Source organism: Ictalurus furcatus, chromosome 13, assembly GCF_023375685.1.
Source record: "Ictalurus furcatus strain D&B chromosome 13, Billie_1.0, whole genome shotgun sequence".
Classification (NCBI taxonomy): domain Eukaryota; kingdom Metazoa; phylum Chordata; class Actinopteri; order Siluriformes; family Ictaluridae; genus Ictalurus; species Ictalurus furcatus.
The window spans coordinates 6,096,759-6,122,913 of record NC_071267.1 but is presented as its reverse complement, the minus strand read 5'-3'; the positions used below and the strand labels follow the sequence as shown (position 1 = coordinate 6,122,913).

General features: G+C 38.0%; 1 protein-coding gene across 3 annotated transcripts in view; it reads left to right on the top strand.

Annotated features, from left to right (window-relative positions):
- LOC128616697 (zinc transporter ZIP11) overlaps window positions 1-26,155 on the top strand; it is a 160,924-nt gene that overhangs the window by 107,966 nt on the left and 26,803 nt on the right. For all 3 annotated transcript variants that reach the window (XM_053639444.1, XM_053639443.1, XM_053639442.1), the window contains one exon: window positions 16,993-17,163. In XM_053639444.1, coding sequence (XP_053495419.1) covers window positions 16,993-17,163 — 171 coding nt within the window. The remainder of the gene's footprint in view (window positions 1-16,992; window positions 17,164-26,155) is intronic.

The window sequence follows — 26,155 nt, the reverse complement described above, 5'->3', positions numbered from 1 at the left end:
AGAAATACAACATAAAATAAAGGCAACTTAAGTAAACACACAATACAGTTTTTATTTAATTATTTTTTATTGAAGCAAAAAAAGTTATCCAACACCTATCACCCATGTAAATAAATCACTCCTATGCTTTGAATCATTGTATTGCTGCATAATCCAGTTGCCACTCCAATGGATGCAGCACCGAGCTGGTGGCAGGCGATCACGGCTCATGGTCACCTGATTGGAGAACAGCAGCAACTCCTCGTGGAGCTCGACGCCAAGGTAGATTTACTCTCCCAAACAGTTTCTCACAGTGCGCCGTCACGCCTACCACCCCAGCCCTATTTTCCGCCTATGCCGGCACCGGAAAAAATTCTCCAGTGAAGTTTCACAATGCCAAGGTATTTTGCTCCAGTGTTCCATGTATTTCGCCAGCTTCGAGGGAATGCAGCTGGGCGAACTTGGCTCAACGAAGCTGACAGGGAGAGACATCGCAGAGAGACGTGCTGCTTCTATTGTGGACAACCCGATCATCTCAGCCAACAGTGCTCCCTACGTGCCCAGAAACAACCAACCTCAAGCAGGAACCTCTGTCCCCGCTCATCTCCGGTGAGTCAGTTTCAGTCTCCTCGCATGATTGATTCTGGAGCAGCTGGAAACTTCATCGACCAGAACATTGTAAAACAGCTCAACGTCCCCACGCAACTGCTACCACGCCACCAAAAGATCCAAACCATTGATGGAGGACCCATTGGAGAGTGCATCATAACTCACAGGACTCAGCCCATGCGCCTTCAGGTCAGCGCTCTTCACCAGGAGTACATCACACTCCTCATCACAGTATCACCAGGACACCCTATCATTCTGGGCCTCCTGTGGATGGAGCAGCATAACCCCTCCATCTCATGGTCTGACAAGGAAATCACCAAATGGTCATCATAATGCAAATCTCACTGCATTCATTCACCAGAGCTCCTCATTACCACCACCTCCATTGAAAGCCCAGAAAATCAAGCCTCAGTCATCACCCCTTTGGAATACAAATTTCTCAGCACTGTTTTCAGCAAGACCAAAGCCAGTGGTTTTACAGACTATATGATTGCGCCATTAGCTGATCCCAGGAACCACACTTCCTCACAATCATATATACCCCCTGTCCCTCATAGAACAGCTGGCCACGGAGGAGTACATACAAGAAACACTGCAGCAGGGATACATAAGACCATGTACTTCTCCCTTGTCTGTGGGCTGCTTCTTTGTGTAGAAAAAAGGAGGTGGACTTCGACCTTGTAACAATTACTGGGGTTGAATCAATGTTTGAGATGCTGTGCACAGCGCTTGGTCCACTGGGTAGTCCAGGTATTGCGACCCACCGTGCCCCAGTTCACACAGGAAATTGTGCTGTATAAGTTGGCCACATGTGCTGAATGTCCAATCACATCAGTCAATTATCCAATCACATTATTTGTTGAGGAAAAGTCACGACTTTTTTTGATGTGCATCGAGGAATTTATTTGTTAAATGTGTTTCCATCTTATTTTATGTGCATGTCTTCTTATCTGATTTTTTTTTTTTTATTCTTTCCCTGAGAATAAGTTTTTTATGTGCATTTTGTAGATTTTATCTGGTGTTTCCTCCAGCAATTTTTATGCGATATCCAAAAATCAGCATACAAATACATGGATGGAAACATGGCTACTGCCCCCAATCTGAGTGTGTGTGTTAGATAAAGGTAAAGACAGGAGCAGTCTGGCCTTTAAAAAAAGTCTTTAAAAAATGGTTTTAGGTTTCAAGTATAATAGAGCATTTGTTCAACCAAAAAAAACCCTTCTGTTTTCATTCCTTCAAGGGTCATTGTAACTACTACTACTACTACTACTAATAATAATAATAATAATAATTGTGTAATACCGTATACCGTGAAACTGATATTTTCTGAGACGGTTATCGTACCATATAAATCTCATACCGTTTCAACCCTACACTGCTTGTATTTCTATCTAGAAATCTATGTGGAAAATGGAATGTAAATAAGGGCAAAACATTGGATAATTTATGAGATTAATATTTTAGAAATTTGACTTTTTGTGCCAGTGTGTATACCCTTGGAGTGTTTTCAAATGATGAACAGTATCTGAACTCTGAGTTTTTTTGTTTGGAGTACTCTCATGCTACTTGCTCTTGTTTGTGATTGTGCTTTATCTGCTTCTCTGAAATCTATTCTGGTGATTATGGTGCCTTTGGTGATGTACACAACTTTCCTTTCATCATATTAATTTGGATCTTTCTTCTTGTGGCCATCAGAGACATCATTAGACTTTTTAGGTGACAAAAAAGGTACTAGATGGTGGAAATGCGGTATATGAACATGGATGGTTAGTGTTGCCTCTTATAATCCTGTATTAAAGCCAATCACTTATTTTACTTAACATTATTCAAAAATCACAATTGGATATCATTTTTGATGAGACCAGAAATAAATTAAAACTTAACAACACACAGTTAAGCAAGTAGTGGGATTAAATTATGTTTCTCATTTGTAATGGTAGCATGCTTCTTGTTGTTATGGTAACGTTGGTACTAAAGCTTGCTCCCTGCACACACATTAGGGTTGTTACAGTGTCTGGGTTCGTCATGGTGTACGATCAGACAGCTACCTCAGCACTGATTTATGAGAGATCAAGAATGTATTTAAGTATTTCCATATGACAGTGTAAAAAATACTGACAGTATAAAAAATTTGGAAAGGTATTTTATGTAAAATGACAAGTAGAAATAACCCCAGGTAATATATCCTGTCCTTGATCGTGCTTGGTAATTTATGAGCGATTGGCATTCATACAAGCGAGTACAAAGAAAACTTATAAATCTGGCAAGTTTTACTTCAGTTTGGCCTACAAAAACATTTACACACAACTTTACATGAAGATAGATAGATCATTGAGGCCCAATAAACTGAGGAAAAGAAAGAGTTGAAATGTACCAAAGTATAGCATATAACCATTGCTGTAGGGAAGATTTCTGTAAGGAACATTTACTAGCCTTTATGGACGGAGACATGAGTAGTGCTATAGAACAGTCACAGGTAAAGCTGGTTTTCCACCATGGGAAATACTTTTCACTTTTTGGTTACTCAGTAACATGAAAAACTGCATTTTTTGCATTGTCATCTTGTGACTGGTGAGGGAACTACTGTTTGTAACCGCTATAACTTGTCTCACAGACATTCCACAACATTATATGAAACTATAAATGGATACAAAGAATGACATCTTGTTCTTTAAGTAGAAAATGTGTCATCTTTGGTCAGTTGTTGTGATATAAGATGAATAAACCAATTTGGGACGTGCTGTTATAGGAAGATAATGAATTGTGACACTATATAGAAAGTCTTCCTTAGACCATGGGTCCAGACAGGATGTTTTACAGAGTGAAGGTTTTTTTGCAGACACAGCAGTCCGCTGAAGAGTTACTCATAGCTCACTAAGTTCAATGCGAGCTTCTTACCTGAGAACCAATACTATTTGGTCCAGTAGCCATCCTAGGTGAATGGGTGAATGCATGTGTGTAGTGTGTGTGTGTGTGTGTGTGTGTGTGTGTGTGTGAGAGAGAGAGAGAGAGAGAGGCCGAGAGAGAGAGCGTGCCTGATAGTGGGGTGATGTTGGGTGGACGGAGGACATCTTCAGAGTAGGACATCAGTGACTGTTCTGTAATGGAGGGAAGGGGCTGGTTGGCTCCTTATACAATCTGTTAAAAAAAAAAAAAAACTTTCTTTCATGAGTCCTGATAGGCATCCTGCTCCACATCCAGCACATAGTGAAGCTGGTTATCTCTCGGATTGCACAATGCTTAATCTGTTTCTTTGGAGTGGTAGTGTCCTCTAACCTCTGTGTTGTCATAGCCCATTATACACTCAGGGGCAAAAAAATTGGTCCAAGGTTTTTTTTGCCACAAAGTTTAGAACCCACTTCTCATTAAAACACCTGAAGGCTCCAGTATACTTAATTGCACAAAGACTAAAATCACCTTTACATGCTTACAATCTTGCATACTATCTCTGATTATATACTGATCATGTTTGAGTCCTGCAGGTGATGCTATTAAAATTTTCATGACAATTTCCACATCTACAGAAAGAAGATTGCAAAGTTCCAACAGCGTAAACTATTGTGATGCAGATATGTGTAAGTACATAAACAAAGTACAGAACATGAGGAACAGGAAGAACAGTGTATTTTGTTCCATATTTACAAAGAGAAAAAGAAGGTGTTCCCATCCCACTTTATATTCCCACATAAAGATGAGACCATTCAATTAATCCAGGGTTGAGAATTGCAACTTAGCATGCTAGTGAGAGCTGTGCGATGCTTGCAATGAGTCAGCTCCGATACTTGGACCAATCACAGGCTCAATTGCATAGCATGTTTTATCCCTGGAGTTCACTGAGCTGTTGTGTGCCATGTTAACCCCAAAACATTATTATTAAAATATATACTCATGTTGCATGTTAATTTAATATTTAGTTGTTTATTAACAAGTTAGGGTTTCATGAGTTCCAACATGCCCATCATTACAGTACCCTCTGAAAGTATTGGAATGGCAATTATTTTGTTTTTCCTATACTCTGAAGACATTTGGTTTTGAGACAAGATGAATAGGAGACAATAGACCTCCCAATTTGTAGGTGAGCAAGTGTTGGAACAAATAGACCGTTTGAATGGCAGGAATATCCTCATGTAGCATAAAGTGTTGTGTTTGCAGTTGAAATGGCTGCGAAAGTGTGAGATATGAGCCTGCTGAGACACGGCTGAGTCTTTTGAGGTATTATTTATCAGTAAATTGTATATATATCTTGAAGACTGCCCCTCTCTCTCTCTCTCCCTCTCTCTCTCTCTCTCTCTCTCTCTCTCACACACACACACACACACACACACAAAACCACATACACCTCCTCCTCCTATCTCTGGCTTGTCTCTTGTCTCAGTTGGGTGCTCATGTGTCTACATTAGTGATCATTGATCTTCACACCACTCTACATGCCCAGTCAAACACACACACACACTCTTGTCTTGTTCCCAGGGTATGAGGATATTATTATTTTTGTTGTGTAATTTGCAATAAGTAACAAAGTTTCCCTCCAAAATACAATGAGATGCACAAATAAGTAGTAAGTGAATCACAAAAATATATCAAATCCACAAATAAATAAAATGGGTTGTACAGATATGGTTGTTTAACAAAAAAACAAAAATTGGTTTACAGATATGCTTAGAAGCCACAAACATGCTCACCTATCATTTATTTGTGCATTTATGCATCATGCGGCAGGTGTATGAAAAGCGTGCATTTAGATGTGGGATTGTTTTTGTTGTTGTTAATGCTTCTTACATAGATTTGTGCAAATCAATAAATTTGTGGAACTCTTGCTATTCATTTGTAAATTATGCAGTAAAACTGCCCTCATAGCAGGGTAGTACTGCTGAATAATTTAGCAGGTAATTGGAAAAACCAGAGCTACTCTACAGCTTGACATGTTTTGCTTTTCATTGTGATTGTTATAAATAGTAAAAAGTGAGATGGTCATTAAAAAACACAGATTTTGTGCTCCTGGGCATCAGCAAAAGTCATTCTGCTTATGAGTGTGTAATGATCGCCACATGATGAAATGTGCCCATGTTGTTCTGTGAAAATTTAAGTGCAGTTTGAAAGAGTGCTTTAAAGAATTTCCTAATATAAAAACATTAACATTTTTAATAATGAAAGGAAGACAGTCAGTTATTTTTATCCACATGAGATACCATTAACATTCATTATTTAACCTCACATTTATTGCTTTACTTTCCTCACAGTTCCAGAATATACTTTCACATTCACTACTTTAATTCTCACATAGCTCTCGCTACTCACACAAAATGCTCAATCATTCACTTTTTTACCCCTTCCTGTACAGACAATTTGCTCATAAGATTCACTACATTAGCTTTTTCACACAAAACACTCACATTCACTACTTTACCTCTCATATTGACACAGAATGCTCTCACATTCACTTTTACCTCTCTTATACACACTAAATGCTATTGCATTCTCTTTCTAATCTTTAACAGACAATCTTTATTCTTAAACACAAAGTGCTCTTGCATTTATAATGTTAAATCTCAGATACACACTAAATGCTCTCACATTCACTACTTTACCTCATATTCACACAAAATGCTCACATCCATTACTTTACCTCTCACATTCACACAAAATGCTCTCACATTCATTACTTTACCTCACATTCATTACTTTACCTCACATTCACACAAAATGCTCTCACATCCATTACTTTACCTCTCACATTCATTACTTTACCTCACATTCACACAAAATTCTCTCACATCCATTACTTTACCTCACATTCACACAAAATGCTCTCACATTCATTACTTTACCTCACATTCACACAAAATGCTCTCACGTCCATTACTTTACCTCTCACATTCATTACTTTACCTCACATTCACTCAAAATGCTCTCATATTCATTACTTTAACTCACATTCACACAGGATGCTCACATTCACTACTTTACCTCACATTCACTCAAAATGCTCTCACATTCATTACTTTACCTCACGTTCACACAAAATTCTCTCACATTCATTACTTTACCTCTCACATTCATTACTTTACCTCACATTCACTCAAAAATTCTCTCACATTCATTACTTTACCTCTCACATTCATTACTTTACATCACAATCACACAAAATGCTCTCACATTCACTACTTTACCTCACATTCACACAAAATGCTTTCACATTCATTACTTTACATCACATTCACACAGAATCCTCTCACATTTACTGCTTTACCTTTCACATTTACGCAACAAACCTTCACATTTACTACTTTAGCTCTCTGTTACACATAACACTCTCAAATTCATTACTATAATACACGGATGCTCTTTGTCTCTTTCAGTTGAGAATATTTAATGTTAGCGAGATGTAAAGTTGTGAATGTGAGAGCATTTTTGATATGTAAAAGGTATAGGAAATTACATATATTATAAATAAGGTCTTAAACTGTACTTCATAATCTTTAGCTACATTAAAAGCTGAATTAACAGAAGGCTTTGGATACCGCCTTATTCATATATATATATATATATATATATATATATATATATATATATATATATATATATAGTTCTTGACTTATCAGCTGTTAATAAACCCCCATTGCACTGACATACCGCATAATTTCCATGCTTAGTGCTCAAGTCTTTATAGAGCTGTGTGATAAGCAAAAGACTGATGCTGATTTTGAATGTTTGAAAGTCTGTTTTGAATGCAAACCACCTGCTGCTACTTTATCCATGTGCGTATCTTTATGCAATTCCTTTCTAAAAACACAGCTGATTATATTATTTTTCTAATATGTAATGCGTTTTAAGAGATAAGTGGTTTTATTCTGTTAAATATGTAGGGAGATTAGAGTTGTTTGAATATGCTGAGTGGATTTCCTGTCCTTTGAGTACATTAAGGCAAATAAAGTTCCTCTTTGGGTATGCTTTAAGTATGTATAGCGTATTAGCTCCTAAATATGTGAGAAATTAAACAGTTTAGATTCTCCTTGGAGGCTGATTATAAGAGGTGTTTTGAAAGATTTTTTCTATTTGAGGATGTTGACGTAATTTGAGTTTGAGTCTTTGAATATGTAAAGCCCTTTAAATATGCTTAAATGAGTCGAGTTCTCCTTTTTGTTGATTGTGCTGAAGCAACGAATGTGGTCAAAGTTGATGAAGCATCCCATGTTAGTAGTATCTGTAGTTAATTTGGAAGAGCTCCAATCAATGAGATGGGCAAAACTTAATGAAAAAGGTTTTTCATGAGTGTATAATCAATGCCTTGCAGCTTTCAGAATGATTGCCACTTTATGAGAGAATTCTCGAGGGCTTTAGCTGTTCCAGTGTTTGGGTTTAGACCCAAATGCAGCGTTAATCAGAGGGGGGAAAAAACAAAACAATGCCATCACAAAAAAGAAAAAAGACAGGCACATTGAGGTCTGGTTTTATGTTTTGAAAGTACCTACTGCTTGCACGTTGTCACTGCATAACAAGAGAAATGTGTTAATATCTTGTCAATTTGTTAGTATTGTTAGGCATCGCTGAATAATTCTACTTGTTGTGCCTTTAGTCAAAAACACAAATGAAATCTCAATTAAATTACAATTTATTTTACAGTAATGATCCATTTTGTTGGGTATGTATTCATGTAGGCCAGAGGGACCTAATGGCATGTGTAACAAGTCACAAGTATTTGCAGGATCATGGCAGGGAATCTACTTCTTAACTAACGGAGGTAATTGTGGCATATTTCCTACTGCTCTGTTTCGTTTACTATATATACATATTACAGCTGGCAAACTTGTTTCATTCAGCCCACACAAACTTGCAAAAATGAAATGCCCTGTTGTACCTACTTAAGGTTTCTTTTTTTTCTTTTATAATAATAATAATAATAATAATAGCAACAAGATATTATGGACTGACTGGTCCTACAGCAATTTATACAGCAACAGATCGCTCAGGAAAATTAAGGATGTTTATTAGACCACTTTTAAAGAGCATTGAAGCGTGTCCAAGTTTGACTTTATTCTTTGATATATCACTTCCTTTCTGTGTGTATTCTGTGACCTTTGTAGTTTGGTTATAGGTATTTGGGTCAGGTGTGTGTTAAAGTAGCAGAGAGTTTTCTGATGATTAAGAAAAGACTAACCAGAATCATGTGCTCCTGCTGACCTGCCCATTAATTTGACTGACCGCTACTACAGACCAACTATTATTTTTTTTATTATTATTTTAAAAAATAATAAATTAATGAGCAGTCATTGCCTTATTTCTCTGGAAACACTACAAAAAAGGCAGGTTGTTATTAGTAACCACAAAATTCAACATCATCAGTCCTCAGATTTTTCAGCTTTACCTCTGACTGTTACAAAGCGCTGACATTGGAGACTCCTTCCATAAATATCTTCTTACAGAAAACTTCACCATATCAACTATTACACATTTTTCCTTTTTTGATAATGTTTTTAAGACTGTTTGTTATTAGATTTGGATTATGTGAAACATCCATCCTGGGAATTAGCTGTTACTACAGAAATGATAATGTATTAGAAAGAGCACAACAACAAAAAAAAACTTGTGATTTGTGCTGGTATTCAAAATAACACCTTGTTTACCAATCAGATTCTAGAAGTCAACAGTGCTGTGATAAAACGGAGTCCCTCTGGCAGTTAATTACTAGTTGTATTATTATTGTTGGACCAACATGTAACTCTGCTGATCCAGCAGGTTGAGGATTTAAGATAGGTTGATTAAGCTGTATTTCTTCATAGATGTCTAAGGAAAAAGGGGAAACATATCATATAAAGTATGAATAAATACTGACTTTCGGTGGGTATTTACACTTCTAGGAAAAATTAAATGCCAAGAAATTAATCCTGTTGTTTATGTGTCCTTTTTGGGCACAATTTAGTAGCATTAACTAGTGACTGTGTGTTAAATAAACTTAGAAATAAGTCCAGACATTACATTTGTTCTGGTTCTGTAATTCCTGATGGAATCATAACAGGTTTATTTTGTTTGTTCTGTGTCCCGGGTTGTCACCAGAAGCCTGGAATGAGCGAGTGTGCAATTTTGATGGTACAGGAAAAATGATAAACAAAAAGCCAGAAATCTCAAGGAGTTATGGTTATCATTAGGGAACATTTTCTCATATCGACTTGGTATTCTGCTGTGTGTTATGGTGACCTTCAAATAATGAGTTTTTTGTTTTGTGTGAAGTTGTAGCTTTTCGTTGACATTCAACAAAACTGCACTGATATGCATAATGAACTTCTTGGTTAAGAGACTTGATATACTATCTGTATTGCATTCTTGAAACTATTTTTTAAAAATGTTGTGCTTCTCTTGCAAAAATGAAGGGTCATGTACCAAAAAGGGCTATGACTGTTTGAAAGTATAGCTTTAATCATCATTTAGAATAGGTAAAGCTTTTACTTAGATTCATCAGGTTGATAAAACTTTAATAGGGCACACTCACTTAAGTAACATTTTTTTATGCATTATTGTTTATAGGGAGGAAACTGTCATAAACCCACACCAGCTTCATTCATTCATTCATTTTAGTAACCTCTGTATCCTTCACCTGGTCAAGGTCATGTCGGATCAGGAGCCTGTGCACACTTGCACTCGCAGATTGAGCCTCATTAATCAAGCTGGATACAAATGAATTTGTCACTTGTTGGCAAGAACATTTACACAGCAAATGTGACGTTCATGAAACTCCATTTCAGAAAAGCAGTCACTGTCTATGAGAGCTCCTGACTTTTTGTAAATTAATCTATAAAGAGACTCATTGACATTAACCTTGTATTGTCAGCTTCAATTTGAATAATTGGCCATGAGTTACTGCACTGTATAGGTGCCAGATTTACATATTTATATATATTTTAACATGCACAAATATTTAAAGAAACTTCTGTCAATTATGTTAATGAAATTCTATACTATTGCCAGAGCCATATCTCCCTACAGTTCTCACCTGGTTTCCCACTGAAGCTAAGCAGGGTTGAGCCTAGCCAGTACTTCGACGGGTGACCTCCTGGAAAAAACTAAGGTTGCTGCTGTAAGTAGGTATTAGTGAGGCCAGCAGGGGCTACTCACCCTGTGGTCTGTAGGGTGTCTAATGCCCCATTATAGTGACGGGGACACTATACTGTAAAAACAGCAACATCTTTCGGATGAGACGTTAAACCGAGGTCCTGACTCGCTAAGGTATTAAAAATCCCAGGACACTTAAAAGAGTAGAGGTATAAACCCCAGTGTCCTGGCCATTCTCTATCATGGCCCCCTTATAATCCCCATCTCTGAATTGGCTACATCACTCTCCTCTAAAGTAATAGCTGGTGTGTGGTGGTGTTTTGGCGCACTATGGTTGACATAACGTCATCCAGGTGGATGCTACACACTAGTGGTAGGAGATTCCCCCCCCCCACTATGTAAAGTGCTTTTTTGCCTAGAAAAGCAGTACATAAATGTAACTGTACCTAACTAAACAAATCTATAAATGAAGACAAATAAGACACTCCATTTAATTAGGACAAATGAATTTCTGCCCTATAAAAGGAAGAAGAGTTAGTGTGTGTGGGTCTGACATGTTGCTGTGGCTAAGCTGTGTTACTGGAAGCTTTTTTCAATTCAATTTTAGTTGTATAGCGCTTTTTACAATAGACATTGTCTCAAAGCAGCTTTGCAGAAACATATAAACATGGGATACAGATTTTAAATGTGCGAATTTATCCCAATTGAGCGAGCCGGTGGTGACAGTGGTGAGGAAAAACTCCCTAAGATGTTAAGAGGAAGAAACCTTGAGAGGAACCAGACTCGGAAGGGAACCCGTCCTCATCTGGGTAACAACCGATTGTGAAAAGTAAAGGAAAGTTCATTATGGTTTAATCTGAAGTCTGTTTGGCCTTAGAAGCAACTGTAGTCCCAGCAACCCCAGTGAGTGTGGTACTTCGTAATTTATGGCTGATCAACATACTGTCAGGAAGAGGCGGTTGAGACAGATACAATTGCAGGCAGAGTAGTTTAATAAAAGAGGCAAACACTCCAAAAACATGGTCAAAAAACGGGCAATGAGACAGGCGGTCAGCAAACAAGATAAACTGGGACAGGCAGTAAACACAGATCTAAGACAGAAACACGATCGAAACCGAAGGAGACCATAATCATAAACGGCTTGGCAACATCAGAACACAAAGTAAGCTGAGCTTATACTTTGCAAAGAATGAATGAATGAAAGGCTCTATATACAGGGTGTAGAGTGTGTGTGGCTGATTGTGAACAGGTATGTTCAATTAGTAGCTTGGTGATTTGGGACGGGAAAGTGTCTGTGTGTTATGGGTAGTGAAGTCTTAGGCGGTCATGTTTGTAGGCCATGGTGCTTGCTGGGAGATTGAGTCTGTGTGTTGCTGTGATGTGACCGATGCCCCCACCCCAGAGACTGGTGTGAAATTCCTGGCATAAGTTGGGGTCAAGGATGTCATTAATGGGTACCCAACATTGTTCCTCTGGCCTATACCCCTCCTGCGATGGGAGTTTAGGATGGACTTTACCAGGTAAAAGTCCAGGTCGATGTCGAGGGGAGGTGGTGGGGTTGTGGTTGGTAGGTTGGAGGCTAGGGGGCTTGGTACGACTGGTTTCAGGCATGAGACATGGAATGATGGGGCTATGCACCAATGTTGAAGGAGGTCTAGTTTGTTGGTTACCTCGTTAATCTGCTTGCAGATCCTGAAGGGGCTGGTATATCTAGGGCTGAGTTTCTTGCATGGATGTAGCTGTCTTAGTTCTCGGGTGGAGAGCCATACTTGCTCTCCTGGTTGGTAAGTGGGGTTTTGTCCTCTGTGTTTGTTGGATGGTGTCAAAGGTACCTTTATGAGGTACTCGAGATTTTTGTGTTGAGTAAATATGATAACAACTGCAGTAATCTTGGCCTGGTCCATTGATGCTCCCTCTGGGCTGATCACATAGCCTAAGAATGAGGTGGTGCATCAATGGAATTCACACTTCTCTCCTTTCACAACTGGTGTTGCAGGAGTCTCTGGAGGACTTGGCAGACATGATGGACATGAGTTTCTAAGGACTGAGAATACACCAGAATGTCATCAATATAGGTGATCACAAATCTCCCCAGTATGTTCCTCAGCACATCATTTATCAGGCACTGAAACACTGAGGGGGCACTAGAGAACCCATATGGAACCACGCAGTGCTTGTAGTGACCATTAGAGGTGCTAAACACTGTTTTCCATTCATCGCCCTCGCGTATGTGCACCAGGTTGTAGGTACTACGAAAGTCGAGCTTGGTGAAAAACTGGGCCGATCTAAGCCGTTCTACGGCAGAGGTGACTAAAGGCAATGGGTACCGGTACTTGACTGTGCACTGGTTTAGGCCCCGATAGTCAACACAGGGTCTAAGACCACCCCCCATTTTTAGCCACAAAAAAAGAATCCAGCAGATGATGGAGATGTGGATGGCCCGATGTAACCTTGCTGGAGAGCTATTTAAATATATTCCTCCATTTCCTGCTGCTCAGTCAAGGAAATGAGATAGATATGTCCGCGAGGGGGAGTTGTGCCAAGTAGTAGCTCAATCGCACAATCATATGGATGATGTGGCGGTAGCACATTGGCCTCAGTTTCACTGAACACCTCCTTTATGTCCTGATATTCAGGAGGAACAATGAACTCATCATGGCTGTCAGGACTTTCTATGGATGTGGATGCCATGATGACTTGAGGCACTTGCAGACAGTTATTAAGTGTGAGCTGTTTATCAACCAGTGTTTATCAGACCAAGATAATTGTGGGTTATGAAGCTCCATCCACGGGAGACCCAGGATCACAGGAGGTTTAGGTGAGGTGATAACAAGCAGTTTGATGTTTTCATGTTGGAGTGCCCAGACCTGAAGTGAGACGAGCTGAGTGTGTCAGTTGATGATGCCCTTTCTAATGGGTCTCCCGTCAGTCACCTGGATCCTGATGGGTTGAGGCAGCGGGTTGGTGATGTTTAAACATCTCATGGTGTTAGCATCTACGAAAATACCTGCTGCCCCTGAGTCGATTAGCACTGGAAATACAGAAGTACCACCTAAGTATCGCAAAGTTACGGGTAATGTGAAGGCTGGGTGAACTAATGGCGGAAGTGAAATCACCTCCTGTTTGCTGGTTCTGGCACGTTGCAGGCACTGCCCAATGAGGTGATCCAGCTCCCCACAATAGAAGCAGCAATGTTCTCACAGCAACTTTCTCTCTCCCAGTCAGAGTATCGTAACAACAAAATTATTCACCTTGCTACTGATACACAGTATGTCTGACATAAGTCAATTTTTAATATAATAATTTGTTATCTGAGTGACGCCAACAACTCAGTGGATTCATTAACCATACGCCTACAACTAGACAAGTTTCTTCTACTTCAAATACAGAGCTGTCATTCATCTATGTACAGAAATGTTTAACAGCTTCCTTTAGTGTAAATGTTTCACCTTCATTACAGTATTGCATTTAAATATGTTTAGGCTTCAATCATCCACATATAAACATGCAGGTCAGGCCCTTAAAGTCTTTTTAACTATATGATTGCCACCACATGATTTCAGAAGATTATTAAGATTTCAGAAGAAAGCATTATCTCATAAAGTGCGGGGGGAAAATGCATCATAAATGTGGAAATAAGTGACTGAAATGAAGATTAGCTTCTTTAATAATGCAGTTTTGTAGATATTTTTGCCCACTCATGAGGGACTCTGTGCAACTTGCATGGCCATGTAGTCAGATTTTCTCAGGTTGTTGGACCTCTTTGGGTTATGTTACACCCAACACTGTCATCACATTAATCCAGGCCTGTGTGTATTGTGCTTAATAAGGTTTGTGCTGTTAATTCTTATTAAATTCCTGGCTTCCTTATTTAGGGATTTAAATTCTATATCCTAATTTATATATTTCTGTAAAGCTGTTTTGGGACAATATCCAGTGTTCTATCTTCATCCCTTTCTGTTTGCTCAGACTTGTGAGGTGGGGCCTCCATGGATCTGATTTGTTTGTCCAGTACATCCCACAGATGCTCAGTTAGATTGAGATCTGGGGAATTTGGAGACTAAGTCAACACCTTGAACTCTTTGTAATGTTTCTCAAACCATTGCTGATCAATTTAAGGGTTAACATGGGCATTCTGATCATTCTGCAGCTACGCAGCCCCATATGCAGCAAGCTGTTGTGCACTATGTTCTGACACCTTTCTGTCATAGCCAGCATTAACCTTTTGAGCAATTTGTGCTACATTAGCTCTTCTATGGTTAACCAGTTGTCTTTCATTAGACCACTTTTGGTAGATATTAACCACTGAATACCGGGAACATCCCACAAGACCTGCCGTTTTGGAGATGCTCTGATCCAGTCATCTAGCCATCACAATTTGGCCTTTGTCAAAATCACTCAGATCCTTACGATTGCCCATTTTTCCTGCTCCTAACACATTAACTTTGAGAACTGACTGTTCACTGGTTGCCTAATATATCCCCTTGACAGGTGCCATTGTCACGTCACCTGTCAGTAGTTTTAATGTTATGACCGATCAATGTATTTCATTAACACATATACATCTCATGGGATTTGACATAAGTCTTGCACAAATGTTTCAGTATTTCTAAATATTAATCCAGTGCTTATGGATGTGTTATGAAGGCCCAATGTAGACCTTCAACTTATATGTTATCTTTTATTCACCTTTTGTTCTTAAATCACAATCTTCACCTTGATTTTTAGTTAATCTTTTAAAAAGTACTTATAGAAAAACAACAAATTAATTAATTTAGCAACAAACAAAAATCAGAATAATGTTATATATCACAATATCTTTTAGGCCACAATTCTCACATCAGGCCAACGCACTTTGTCATGTATTTTTTGCAAATCATAAAGTAACTCATGTGAATGCACATGAATTTTGTTTCTCTTACAGTATACTCAAACTATATTATATTTCAGTTTAGGTTATTTCTTTAAACAGATGTCTGTCTTTCTGTCTGTCTTTACCTTATGTACATACATTCATATCTATACATTTATCTATTTATCTCCAGGGGTGGACAGTTCAGTAGCTTGGACAACCAGGACAAGCAGATTTCATATGCAGGCTATTCATTTTTTTTTAATAGAATAGTTTTTAGTTGGATTAAGTTGGATTTTCTAGTTGGATCTAGTTGTATTAATTAGCATGCATAGATGATGTATGATCTTTTGAGAATCAGGAATACAAAGGGATGTGGATATACTGATGAAACTCAAAGCTGTCAATTCTCCTGCTTACAATGCATAGACCACCTCATGACCTCTTGCTTAATCGAGAGAAAAGAAAGATGCTAAACAAGCTCAAATAATATCTTTCACTTGCAGTGTGAGGAGAGAACAACACAGCTCATAGCCGAAACATTTAACAACAACTTGCTGACTTTTTGTCTAGGTTGCAAACCCAGTGTGCTACATTAGAAACTTTATCAAGAGAAGATAATGACATGGCTTCACAGGAGTTCCTATACTGACCCTGTATTAATGGACTTAACAAGCTAATTAGATTACCATACATTATTAAATTGCAGTTAGCTGTCAGTTTCTTGGCTTTCTAATGAATTTATGATGTGTCCATCCCTGTCTGTGTATACACATATACATCCATATCATTTGAAAAAATTGCAAGGCAGAGATGCATTTGTCACATGTCATCTCATAACCTTCATGTTTACAACAGATTATTTTGTATAATTAACATTTTCTGTGAAAAATGCTACTAAAAGATGACTACCTTAATTGAAAACTGTGCTATATCATACCATGAATACATTTGAGCAATTTATAATATTACAGTCGCAGTAACAAATGGTGTAGTGGATAGGTGAAGCTAACTCTTATTGCAGTGTTTTTCATTACATTTTACTTCCCTTTCAAAGTTTATTTAATCCAGGCTAATGAGCCATGCAATGATTTTTACAGCAATTGATTGTAAATATTGATTTTCATTTGTCAGTTCTTGTTAACCACTTAATGGGAGTAATTAGTTTATTGGACGGTTGTTTTGACATCTTTCAGGAAATTGCTTGCTATATTAGGTACATAATTGTGTTTGTCTTCCAGCAAGACCACCCAAGCACTTCGGTGCATAGTGGTGAAGAAAGACGTAATGTTTATTAATCTTTCAGGATGAATAATTGAAGGGGATAAAAGCAACAATATGCTGTAGTGACTAATTTACTAAGGTTGCATTGTGATTTCAGTGATTGTATTTAAAATTTTTGTTTAGTGGTTGACTTCACACAAAGACTGATTTTAGTCCAAGTAAGAATCCAGTAAGTATTTCCCCAGAGCCGCAATAATATTGGATTAATGTTTCTCTTACAGATAAAATAGAGAATGGAGAAGTTCATCATAGAAGAAAAGCAACCCACTCTGGTCAAGTAGCAGAAGAGAAGGAAGTGAGTGCTAGATCACAGGAAGTAATTTGTCAATCAGCAAGCAGCTGGAGACGGATAGTGCTGTTAATCCTGGCTATAACCATACACAATATTCCTGGTAAGTCTTCTCTTTGTCTCCTTATTTGTGGCCCTTCCTATTTTATTTCTTCTCTGTTTCTTTCATTTCTTTAAATGCAGGTTAAAAAATAATAATAATTTTACTCACAATCCACAACATCACAATAAATAACAAATATTACCTCATTTAATAGAACAGATATTATATCTTTACAGCTGCATGTGTGTGAAGTTCAGAACTAGACCGTTACTTATGAATAGTCTAAACTGGATTGGTGAGAGGAAAAAGTGTGTGTGTGTGTGTGTGTGTGCATGTAAAATTCAATAACAAATCCCAGCTTTCATATGAAGCACCTGACATTTAATGTCACAGAGGCTAATCTGTTTGCTTCACGTCTCTTGTTATAAATATTCAGGTAGCATAAACAGCAGGAACTTTGCTCTAAATGTAAACTAGCTTAACTGGTATGAGCAGACTGTCTGTCTGTCTGTCTATCTATCTATTCAAATAATATTTTTCAAATATGATTCTTTCTACACAAATTGGTGCATACTTTAGATATTAAATGATGTGCTCGGGTCAGGGTTTGAAGCTCCGCTGTCCCTCAGTAAGACAGATCATCACTCTGAGACTAAGCTGTGCTTGATTTCACATGTTTCTAAAAAAAATAAATAAATTTTAAAAAATGGTATTTTTGGGTAAAGGTGTTTTATTTTAAACTAGGCTTAAGTTAGTTGTTTCTTCATCACATTTGGACTAAAAATAAATCAATAAAACTGTGTAGAAATCTACTCACAATTCTGTGTAAATTCATTTTATTATTGTGATGGCATACAGTCACTGGACACTTTATTAAAAGTACTATACTAATACTGGTTAGGGCCTCTCTTTGCTCTCAAAACAGCCTCAATTCTTCATGGCATGGATTCCAAAAGATATTGGAAACATTCCTATCATCAGAGTTAAAGTAGAGACTTGACACTCTATGAGGTGACGCACATGATGGCACTGACCATGAAATAAGCATGAATGTTGAAGCTTTGGAATCTGTTTGAGCAGAGTGTACAGATGAGGAAGTGAGAGAGCTGGATCTAGGGCTAAATCACAATGACGCTACCATCAGTGGGTAGTCAAATGGCATTGTGGGTAATTTAGGAAACCATTAATGCCACTGATCATCACCTTTTAATTATAAAGATTAATATGCAAGTCTTTAAGGGTAGAGTTTTCCTTTAATATTGTCACATCCTGAACAGTTGCTTTATTCAGTCTTGGGTGGGAGAGTTGCATGGAAGTGTTGGATGGAGTGTTGTATGGAATTGTTGGATGGGGTGTTGGATGGGAGTATTGGATGGAGTGTTGGGTGGGGTGTTAGCTGGGATGTTGGATGGGAGTGTTGGATGGAGTGTTGGGTGAGGTGTTAGCTGGGATTTGGATAGGAGTGTTGGATGGGGTGTTAGCTGGGAGTGTTGTATGGAATTGTTGGATGGGAGTGTTGGATGGAGTGTTGGATTGAGTGTTGTATGGGAGTGTTGTATGGAATTGTTGGATATAGTGTTGGATGGGAGTGTTGGATGGAGTGTTGGGTGAGGTGTTAGCTGGGGTGTTGGATGGGAGTATTGGATGAGAATGTTGGATTGAATTTTTAGATGGAGTGTTGGGTGGGGTGTTAGCTGGGGTGTTGGATGGGAGTATTGGATGAGAATGTTGGATTGAATTTTTAGATGGGAGTGTTGGGTGGGGTGTTAGCTGGGGTGTTGGATGGGAGTATTGGATGAGAATGTTGGATTGAATTTTTAGATGGGGGTGTTGGGTGAGGTGTTAGCTGGGGTGTTGGATGGGAGTATTGGATGAGAATGTTGGATTGAATTTTTAGATGGAGTGTTGGATGGGAGTGTTGGGTGGGGTGTTGGATGGAGTGTTGGTTGGGAGTGTTGCATGGAATTGTTGGATGGGAGTGTTGGATTGAGTGTTGGGTGGGGTGTTGGATGGGAGTGTTGGATGGACTGTTGGATGGAATTGTTGGATGGGAGTGACGGGTGGGGTGTTAGCTGGGGTGTTGGATGGGAGTGTTGGATTGAGTGTTGGGTGGGAGTGTTGGATGGAATTGTTGGATATAGTGTTGGATGGAGTGTTGGGTGAGGTGTTAGCTGGGGTGTTGGATAGGAGTGTTGGATGGGATTGTTAGATGGGAATGTTGGATTGGACTTTAGATGGAAGTGGTGGCTGATAGTGTTGGATGGGGTGTTGGATTGAAATTTTGGAAGGGGTGTTGGATGGGAGTATTGAATGGGAGTGTTGGACGCATGTGTTGTATGGGGTGTTGGATGGAAATGTTGGATGGGATGTTGGATTCAGAGTATGTGAGCGGAGCAGAGTGGGAGTGGAGCAAGGAGTGGATTTTTTGAAAGTCGGAGCGTCTTGGTTTTCTCTCGCTCCAAGAGTGGTCCACTACTGCTCCACCATGAGCACATCTCATGTTAATGGCCCATAATGCCATTAACTGCATTATAGCACAGTTAACACCACTGACAGAAAGATGGATTTTCGGAAATACTACCGTAAAGAAGGTGAACAAAGTTACAAATGTATCATAAAAGGCAATGATGACACAGGAGAATGAGAGTGTAGGGAGGTGATTACAACGACAAAAGGTTCATTGTGGAATCTTACAAGTCACGTGTCAAGGAAACATGATAAAGTGTTCCACTCACACTTGGAAAGAAAATCTCATTTAATCTAATTTAATTTATTTAACTTTTATTTATTATTTTTTTATTTTAGTAATTTATTTAATTCAGCCACGTCCAGCTTTTTTTTTTTTCTTTTCAAAAGTGAGCTAAATGATAATTTATTGGCTTGGGCTAATATTACTGTTCCGATAAAGCATGTTGGTGTTTTTCTCCTAGTATTGTGTATTTATTTTATACTGAATGCATCTTCTGCACCAGAGATTAGTGATATTTTTTAAAAAATAATGAAAATTTACAGTGAAGCGGTAAGTAGGCACAAATTTTCCATGGAGCGATGAGTGAGTGAGGAGGGAACGGAGCGAGGAGCGGGAAATAGTTAACCCGGAGCGGAGCTAGAGCGGAGTGGTTATGAAATGCTTTGAGCGCGGGGCGGAAAGTCTTGCCACTCCACTCCACTCACATACTCTGGTTGGATGGGAGTGTTAGATGGGGTGTTGGATAAGAATATTGGATGGGAGTGTTGGATGGGGTGTTGGATAAGATATTGGATGGGAGTGATGGATGGGAGTGATGGATGGGAGTGTCGGATGGGAGTGATTGATTGGAGTGTTGGATAAGAATATTGGATGGGAGTGTTGGATGGGAGTGATGGATGGGAGTGTTGGATGGGAGTGATTGATTGGAGTGTTGGATAAGAATATTGGATGGGAGTGTTGGATGGGAGTGATGGATGGGAGTGATGGATGGGAGTGTTGGATGGGAGTGTTGGATGGGAGTGTTGGATGGGAGTGTTGGATGGGAGTGATGGATGGGAGTGTTGGATGGGAGTGATGGATGGGAGTGTTGGATGGGAGTGATGGATGGGAGTGATGGATGGGAGTGTTGGATAAGAATATTGTATGGGAGTGATGGATGGGAGTGTTGGATGGAAGTGTTGGACAAGAATATTGGATGAGAGTGCTGAATGGGAGTGTTGGATGGGGGTGTTGGATGGGAGTATTGGATGGGAGTGTTGGACAAGAATATTGGATGGGAGTGCTGAATGGGAGTGTTGGATGGGGGTGTTGGATGGGAGTATTGGATGGGAGTGTTGGATGGGAGTGTTGGATTGAAGTGTTGGATAAGAATATTGGTTGGGAGTATTGGATGGGAGTGTTGGATGGAAGTGTTGGATAAGAATATTGGTTGGGAGTGTTGGATGGGGGTGTTGGATACAAATATTGGATAGAATTGTTGTATGGGAGTTTAGGTGGGAGTGTGTCAGCTATGAACTGATTCTTTCTCCAGGTTATCCAGGACCACCTGTCTAATGTGTTATTTTCCAAATGTGCGTAACACTCTGGAAAAGAGTCCTCTCTCACATTTCATAAGCACATTATGTGTGACAATCTCCTGGAAATGGTGCCAGTCCCATCCAAATGATCTGTATGTCTCCCATGTAGGCAGTTTTGAGTGCAGTGACACTTTTAAAATGAGCAATCATTAGAATTTATCAACATTTTATGTTTGTTTCAATATATAAGTTTGGCTGTTGGTGTTTCTCTGAAAGCTGTAAATTTTTAAACGCAGATTTGCGCTCCCTCAACACTCAATCCATTAAAGAAATCATAAATAATCATCCTTTGTACATTTTCAAACAAGATTTCTTTCATGCAAAACTGTGATTACTTTTTCCATTAGAGTGCTCTGTGAGCATTAGACTTCCGGTCTGAACCACTTTTGTTTAAAACTATTCTGAAGTAATGACACCGTTGTCTTCCTCATATCTGGTGTAAATCATGTAGTCCTGGTTCCATCAGAACTGCAAAACACATTTTGAGTCAACTGAAAGGTGTGTATGTGTTTCTCTGTGCCATTACCGCAGATTTTTCACCATTTAAATAATTCATCAAGGTATATCGCACCAGCCAGAATCAAACTCAGACTTGTTTTAAATTTTACTGAATCAAAGTTAGTGAAATGATCGATTGGTTTAATCCCTCATACGGTTTTACTCCAAAGGGCTTTTCTTTTGTACATGAGATGACTAGTAATTAATCACTTAAAACAAAACTATGACACCCCCTCTCACTTAAACTTATTCCCAGACTAGTTGCTTTGACTTCCATGCATTTTAATAGCCTGCTTGACTGCAGTTGTAATTATCTTAGTGGATTAGTCACAGGGACCGAAAGTCAAATTGTATTTGAGAACTCTTATGTTTAGAAAATGGCATTAACCTATGCACACTATGAGAAGACGGCAAGTTTAATGTACTCCTCATTTGTGACCTTATATTTTGTAAGGATTATAACAAAATTGGCCAGCCATTGTAATGCACTAATCAGCGGTGGGGTGGGGTGATATCAGTGTGAAGCAGAGTTACTGTTACCACCCTTAAGTTGATTATGTTCCAATAACAGCATGTTTCAAAATGTTTTATTTTTATTATACCAGCAGGACTAACACTTGTTGTATTATTCTTAGAAAAATAATTTATATTTTTTGTGGAATATCCATGACACAAGTTAATTCCTATTATATCAGCTATAAAAAAAATGTTCTTTCGCATCTCTCTCTTGAAGTTAATAAGCCAGGCAAATTGCAGCTTGTTAATGAGAAACTATAACGCTTTGTATTCTCCCTCCTGAAGACTTTGGAGGTTTGTGTGTTTTCCAGGGTTTCCTTAGTCAGCACAGGTAATCAACATGCACCAACCAACTCTAACTCTAGAAATAAGAATAAAGTATTGTTGGTGAAAATAGAATTAAAAACAATTATCAATTAACAAAATGCTCCCCAATATGATTTATGAGATGCATGGGATCCATCTATGCTTTCCTCAGAAACTGGTCATGAGAAGACACCTCAGAATGCAGTTTTCTGCATTCTTTTTGTGCAGTATATTTTAGCATTGTTTTTTACGCAATAATTTTTAGGTTTCAGACACAATTTTTTTTTAAAGAAAATGAATGTAAATCTAAAATGTGTCATTTTTACTGACACACTAATGCCGAACGCAAACTTTATTTAAAAAATGAGGATGTTAAACATCTGCACTGTACATATATATACACATATATGTGTATATGTGGCTTTCACTTTCTGAAAAATGTGCTTGAGCAAAGCTGCAGGCTTAATTCAATATTTTGCATTAAAAATATCAAAGTGTGAGCTGTAATAAACTAATCATTCAGTGCAGTATTTGTATTGGACTCTGTTTGACCTTCATGTTATTTGGTAAGAGTGAACGTATCTGTTTTATGCAGCTGCTTAATGTTCTACAGCTGCTCATGTAGGTCTGGGAATCGGTTCATTAATTAGTAATTAGTTTCATTGATTTAGCAGGATATGTGTGTGTGTGTGTGTGTGTGTGTGTGTGTGTGTGTGTGTGTGTGTGTGAGAGGTTTATGGAAAGGTTATACATTAAGAAGAAATATTCACACACTAGCACTCACATATTCATATACATACAAACAAGCAACCACATTAAATAATTATTAAATTATTAGTGCGTTATTAAACATTGTTCCTATCCTGACATAAAACGTCCATTGTGGATGGTTATTTGAATTATTCGACTTCTCTTTCTACTATCTCCTAACCTTACATTTGCATTTAAACAGCATCCTAGGCAATCTCTGGAATCTCTGCTCCTCTGTGTGTTGTGATTGTCCCACTAATCTTCAATACTGTCAAGACCCTGCATTTTAAATCTGATCAAATCACACTCATAACAGCTTACTCTCTCAATGATTACATACTTGATTATGGTTGTTCATCCTTGCTTACATATTTCTTTTATGACTGTTTGATGATAGTAATTCCCATGACTGGTATATGTGTGTTATAAATAGAAGCGGTTAAATAATGCATGCTGGTGCATATCCTTTCCTCTCCTCTCCACTGGTGTATGGTGGGCGTTCTGGCGCACTATGGCTGCCGTCGCATCATCCAGGTGGATGCTACACACTGGTGGTGGTTGAGGAGATTTCCCCCATACAATGGAAAGCGCTCTGAGTGCCTAGAAAAGCACTATATAAATATAAGGAATTATTATTATTATTATTGCTATTATATCTATATATCATACAGAGAATATTGACTCTCTTCTGTGGTAATTTTTATCCCATTCAGGACTTCAATAACGTTAATTGTTCAATGGATAGAGTATTAGCTCTTTTTATTTGTGCAAAGTTGCACAAGTGATGTGACACATGGAAGTTTAAGATATACTGGACACTTCAGTATTTTATTGTACTAAAAGGCTGCAACAGGATTATACTCTTGCTTTCCAGTTCCCTCCTGCGTTAGCCCCACTGTGAGTCAGGGCTTGTATCAATATTAATGTCTACACTTTAATGTTTAGTCATAAAGGAAAAGTAAAAGGCCAGATGTTGTATTAGTGGTGTGTTGGGACTGTTTTTTATTTATTTATTTTGTTTTATTTTCCACAGGTTTGACCAGTTTTGCCCATTCTTCAGTTATTTTTGTTGGAGCCTAGTTTTTGGTATTACTTTTGTTGGGTTATAGTAATATTAATTATAATAGTAGTGTAATAGGGTAATATTAAATATGATAATGAAAAGTGATTCTTTAAATTTTCATTAGGTAATTGTTGTATTAATTCATTTCTTGCAGGCAGTATATGTAATTAGTTACCTGCAGTTTCTACTAAATATTTTGAACGTTTTGGAATTACCAGCACAATCTGCATAAAAGTAATGACAAACAATTTTACTTTTTCTTGTCAATTTTGAATACACCATTTAAACATTCACTGTCTGAAGCTGATTGGAGTCAGCTTTTCCAGGTAATTAGATGAAATTGGGGGTGTCGGTTGTAAAAATCCCCTGTCGTATAAAAAAAAAAAAACGGGCAAAAAGTCTGGTTACTGCCAGAATCTACTCTTTTTAAGTAAAATATGTTCATGTACACCATGCCTCGTTTAAAACTCATTTCAGAAAAGAAGAATTGTAGATATACAAAAACAGCTACAAACACATTTCTTAAAACCTGCATGTTCCACAGTTCACAATAAGACAAAATGTACAAATGGAGGAAATTCAATACTGTTGCTAATGTCCTTATAGTGTTTCCTGTATACATCACCAGGGGCACTGAAGAGATGAATAAACTCAAGGCTAACAGCAAATCAATACAATTTTGATCAGCAGATACAGGAAATATTTGGTTTAGGTTTTTTCCTAATAGTTATTAATTTATTTTTCTTTTTTTTTAAATAAGTGCTTACATTTCTCCCCCTTCTGGAATGTGAATGAATAATCAATCCATAGTGTTCAATTCAGAAATTCAGGCAATTCCAAAACATTTTTGCAACTGAACACACCCTCTAATGATTAGCCACTCTTCTTTATTGTAATTACTTTAACTGTTGTTGTTAGTCAGTATATATAGTATCTCACATGATAATGTGAAAATAATAATGGTGACCACACAAAATATTGACACTTTGGGCCCAATTTGGACATTTTCACTTAGGGGTGTACTCACTTTTGTTGCCAGCGGTTTAGACATTAATGGCTGTGTGTTGAGTTATTTTGAGGGGACAGCAAATTTACACTGTTATACAAGCTGTACACTCACTACTTTACATTGTAGCAAAGTGTCATTTCTTCAGTGTTGTCACATGAAAATATATGTGTATTATATGATATATGTATATACATATATGTATATACATATGTGTGTGTGTGTGTATATATATATATATATATATATATATATATATATATATATATATATATATATATATATATATGCTCCTTGCTTATAACTTGCTTGTTACTGCAGACTTGAGCTGTGTTTCCCTGGGTTTTCCATTTACTGACTTATAACTTGTACTCTACTAGTTCTTAGTGCTTGAATGGCTGCTTTTGGAACACACTTGATAATCTTTATAGATGATGTAACTCATGATGGTAGCAGCAGAATGAATTCAGAAGTTTATAGGAAGATTCTATCTGCCAATTTATAGAGAAATGCATCCAATCTAATTGTGAGGAACTTCATCATGCAGCAAGAAAATGATCCAAAACAACAAAGGACTTCATCAGGGAAAAAAGTGGAAGGGTTTAGACTGGCCAAGTCAATCACCAGACCTTAACCCAGTTAAGTGGCATTTCACCTCCTGAAGAAGGAGAGTGAAGGGAGAAATCCCCCAAACAACCAACAACTGAAAGAAGCTGCAGTAAAAGCCTAGAAAAGCATCACAAAAGAAGAATGCAACAGTTTGGTGATATAAATGGCTTGTCGGCTTGATGCAGTTATTGCAATTAAGTGCAGTTTATTTTTAATTTACTTTAAGACTATAGTGGGGGAAATAAGTATTGAATGTG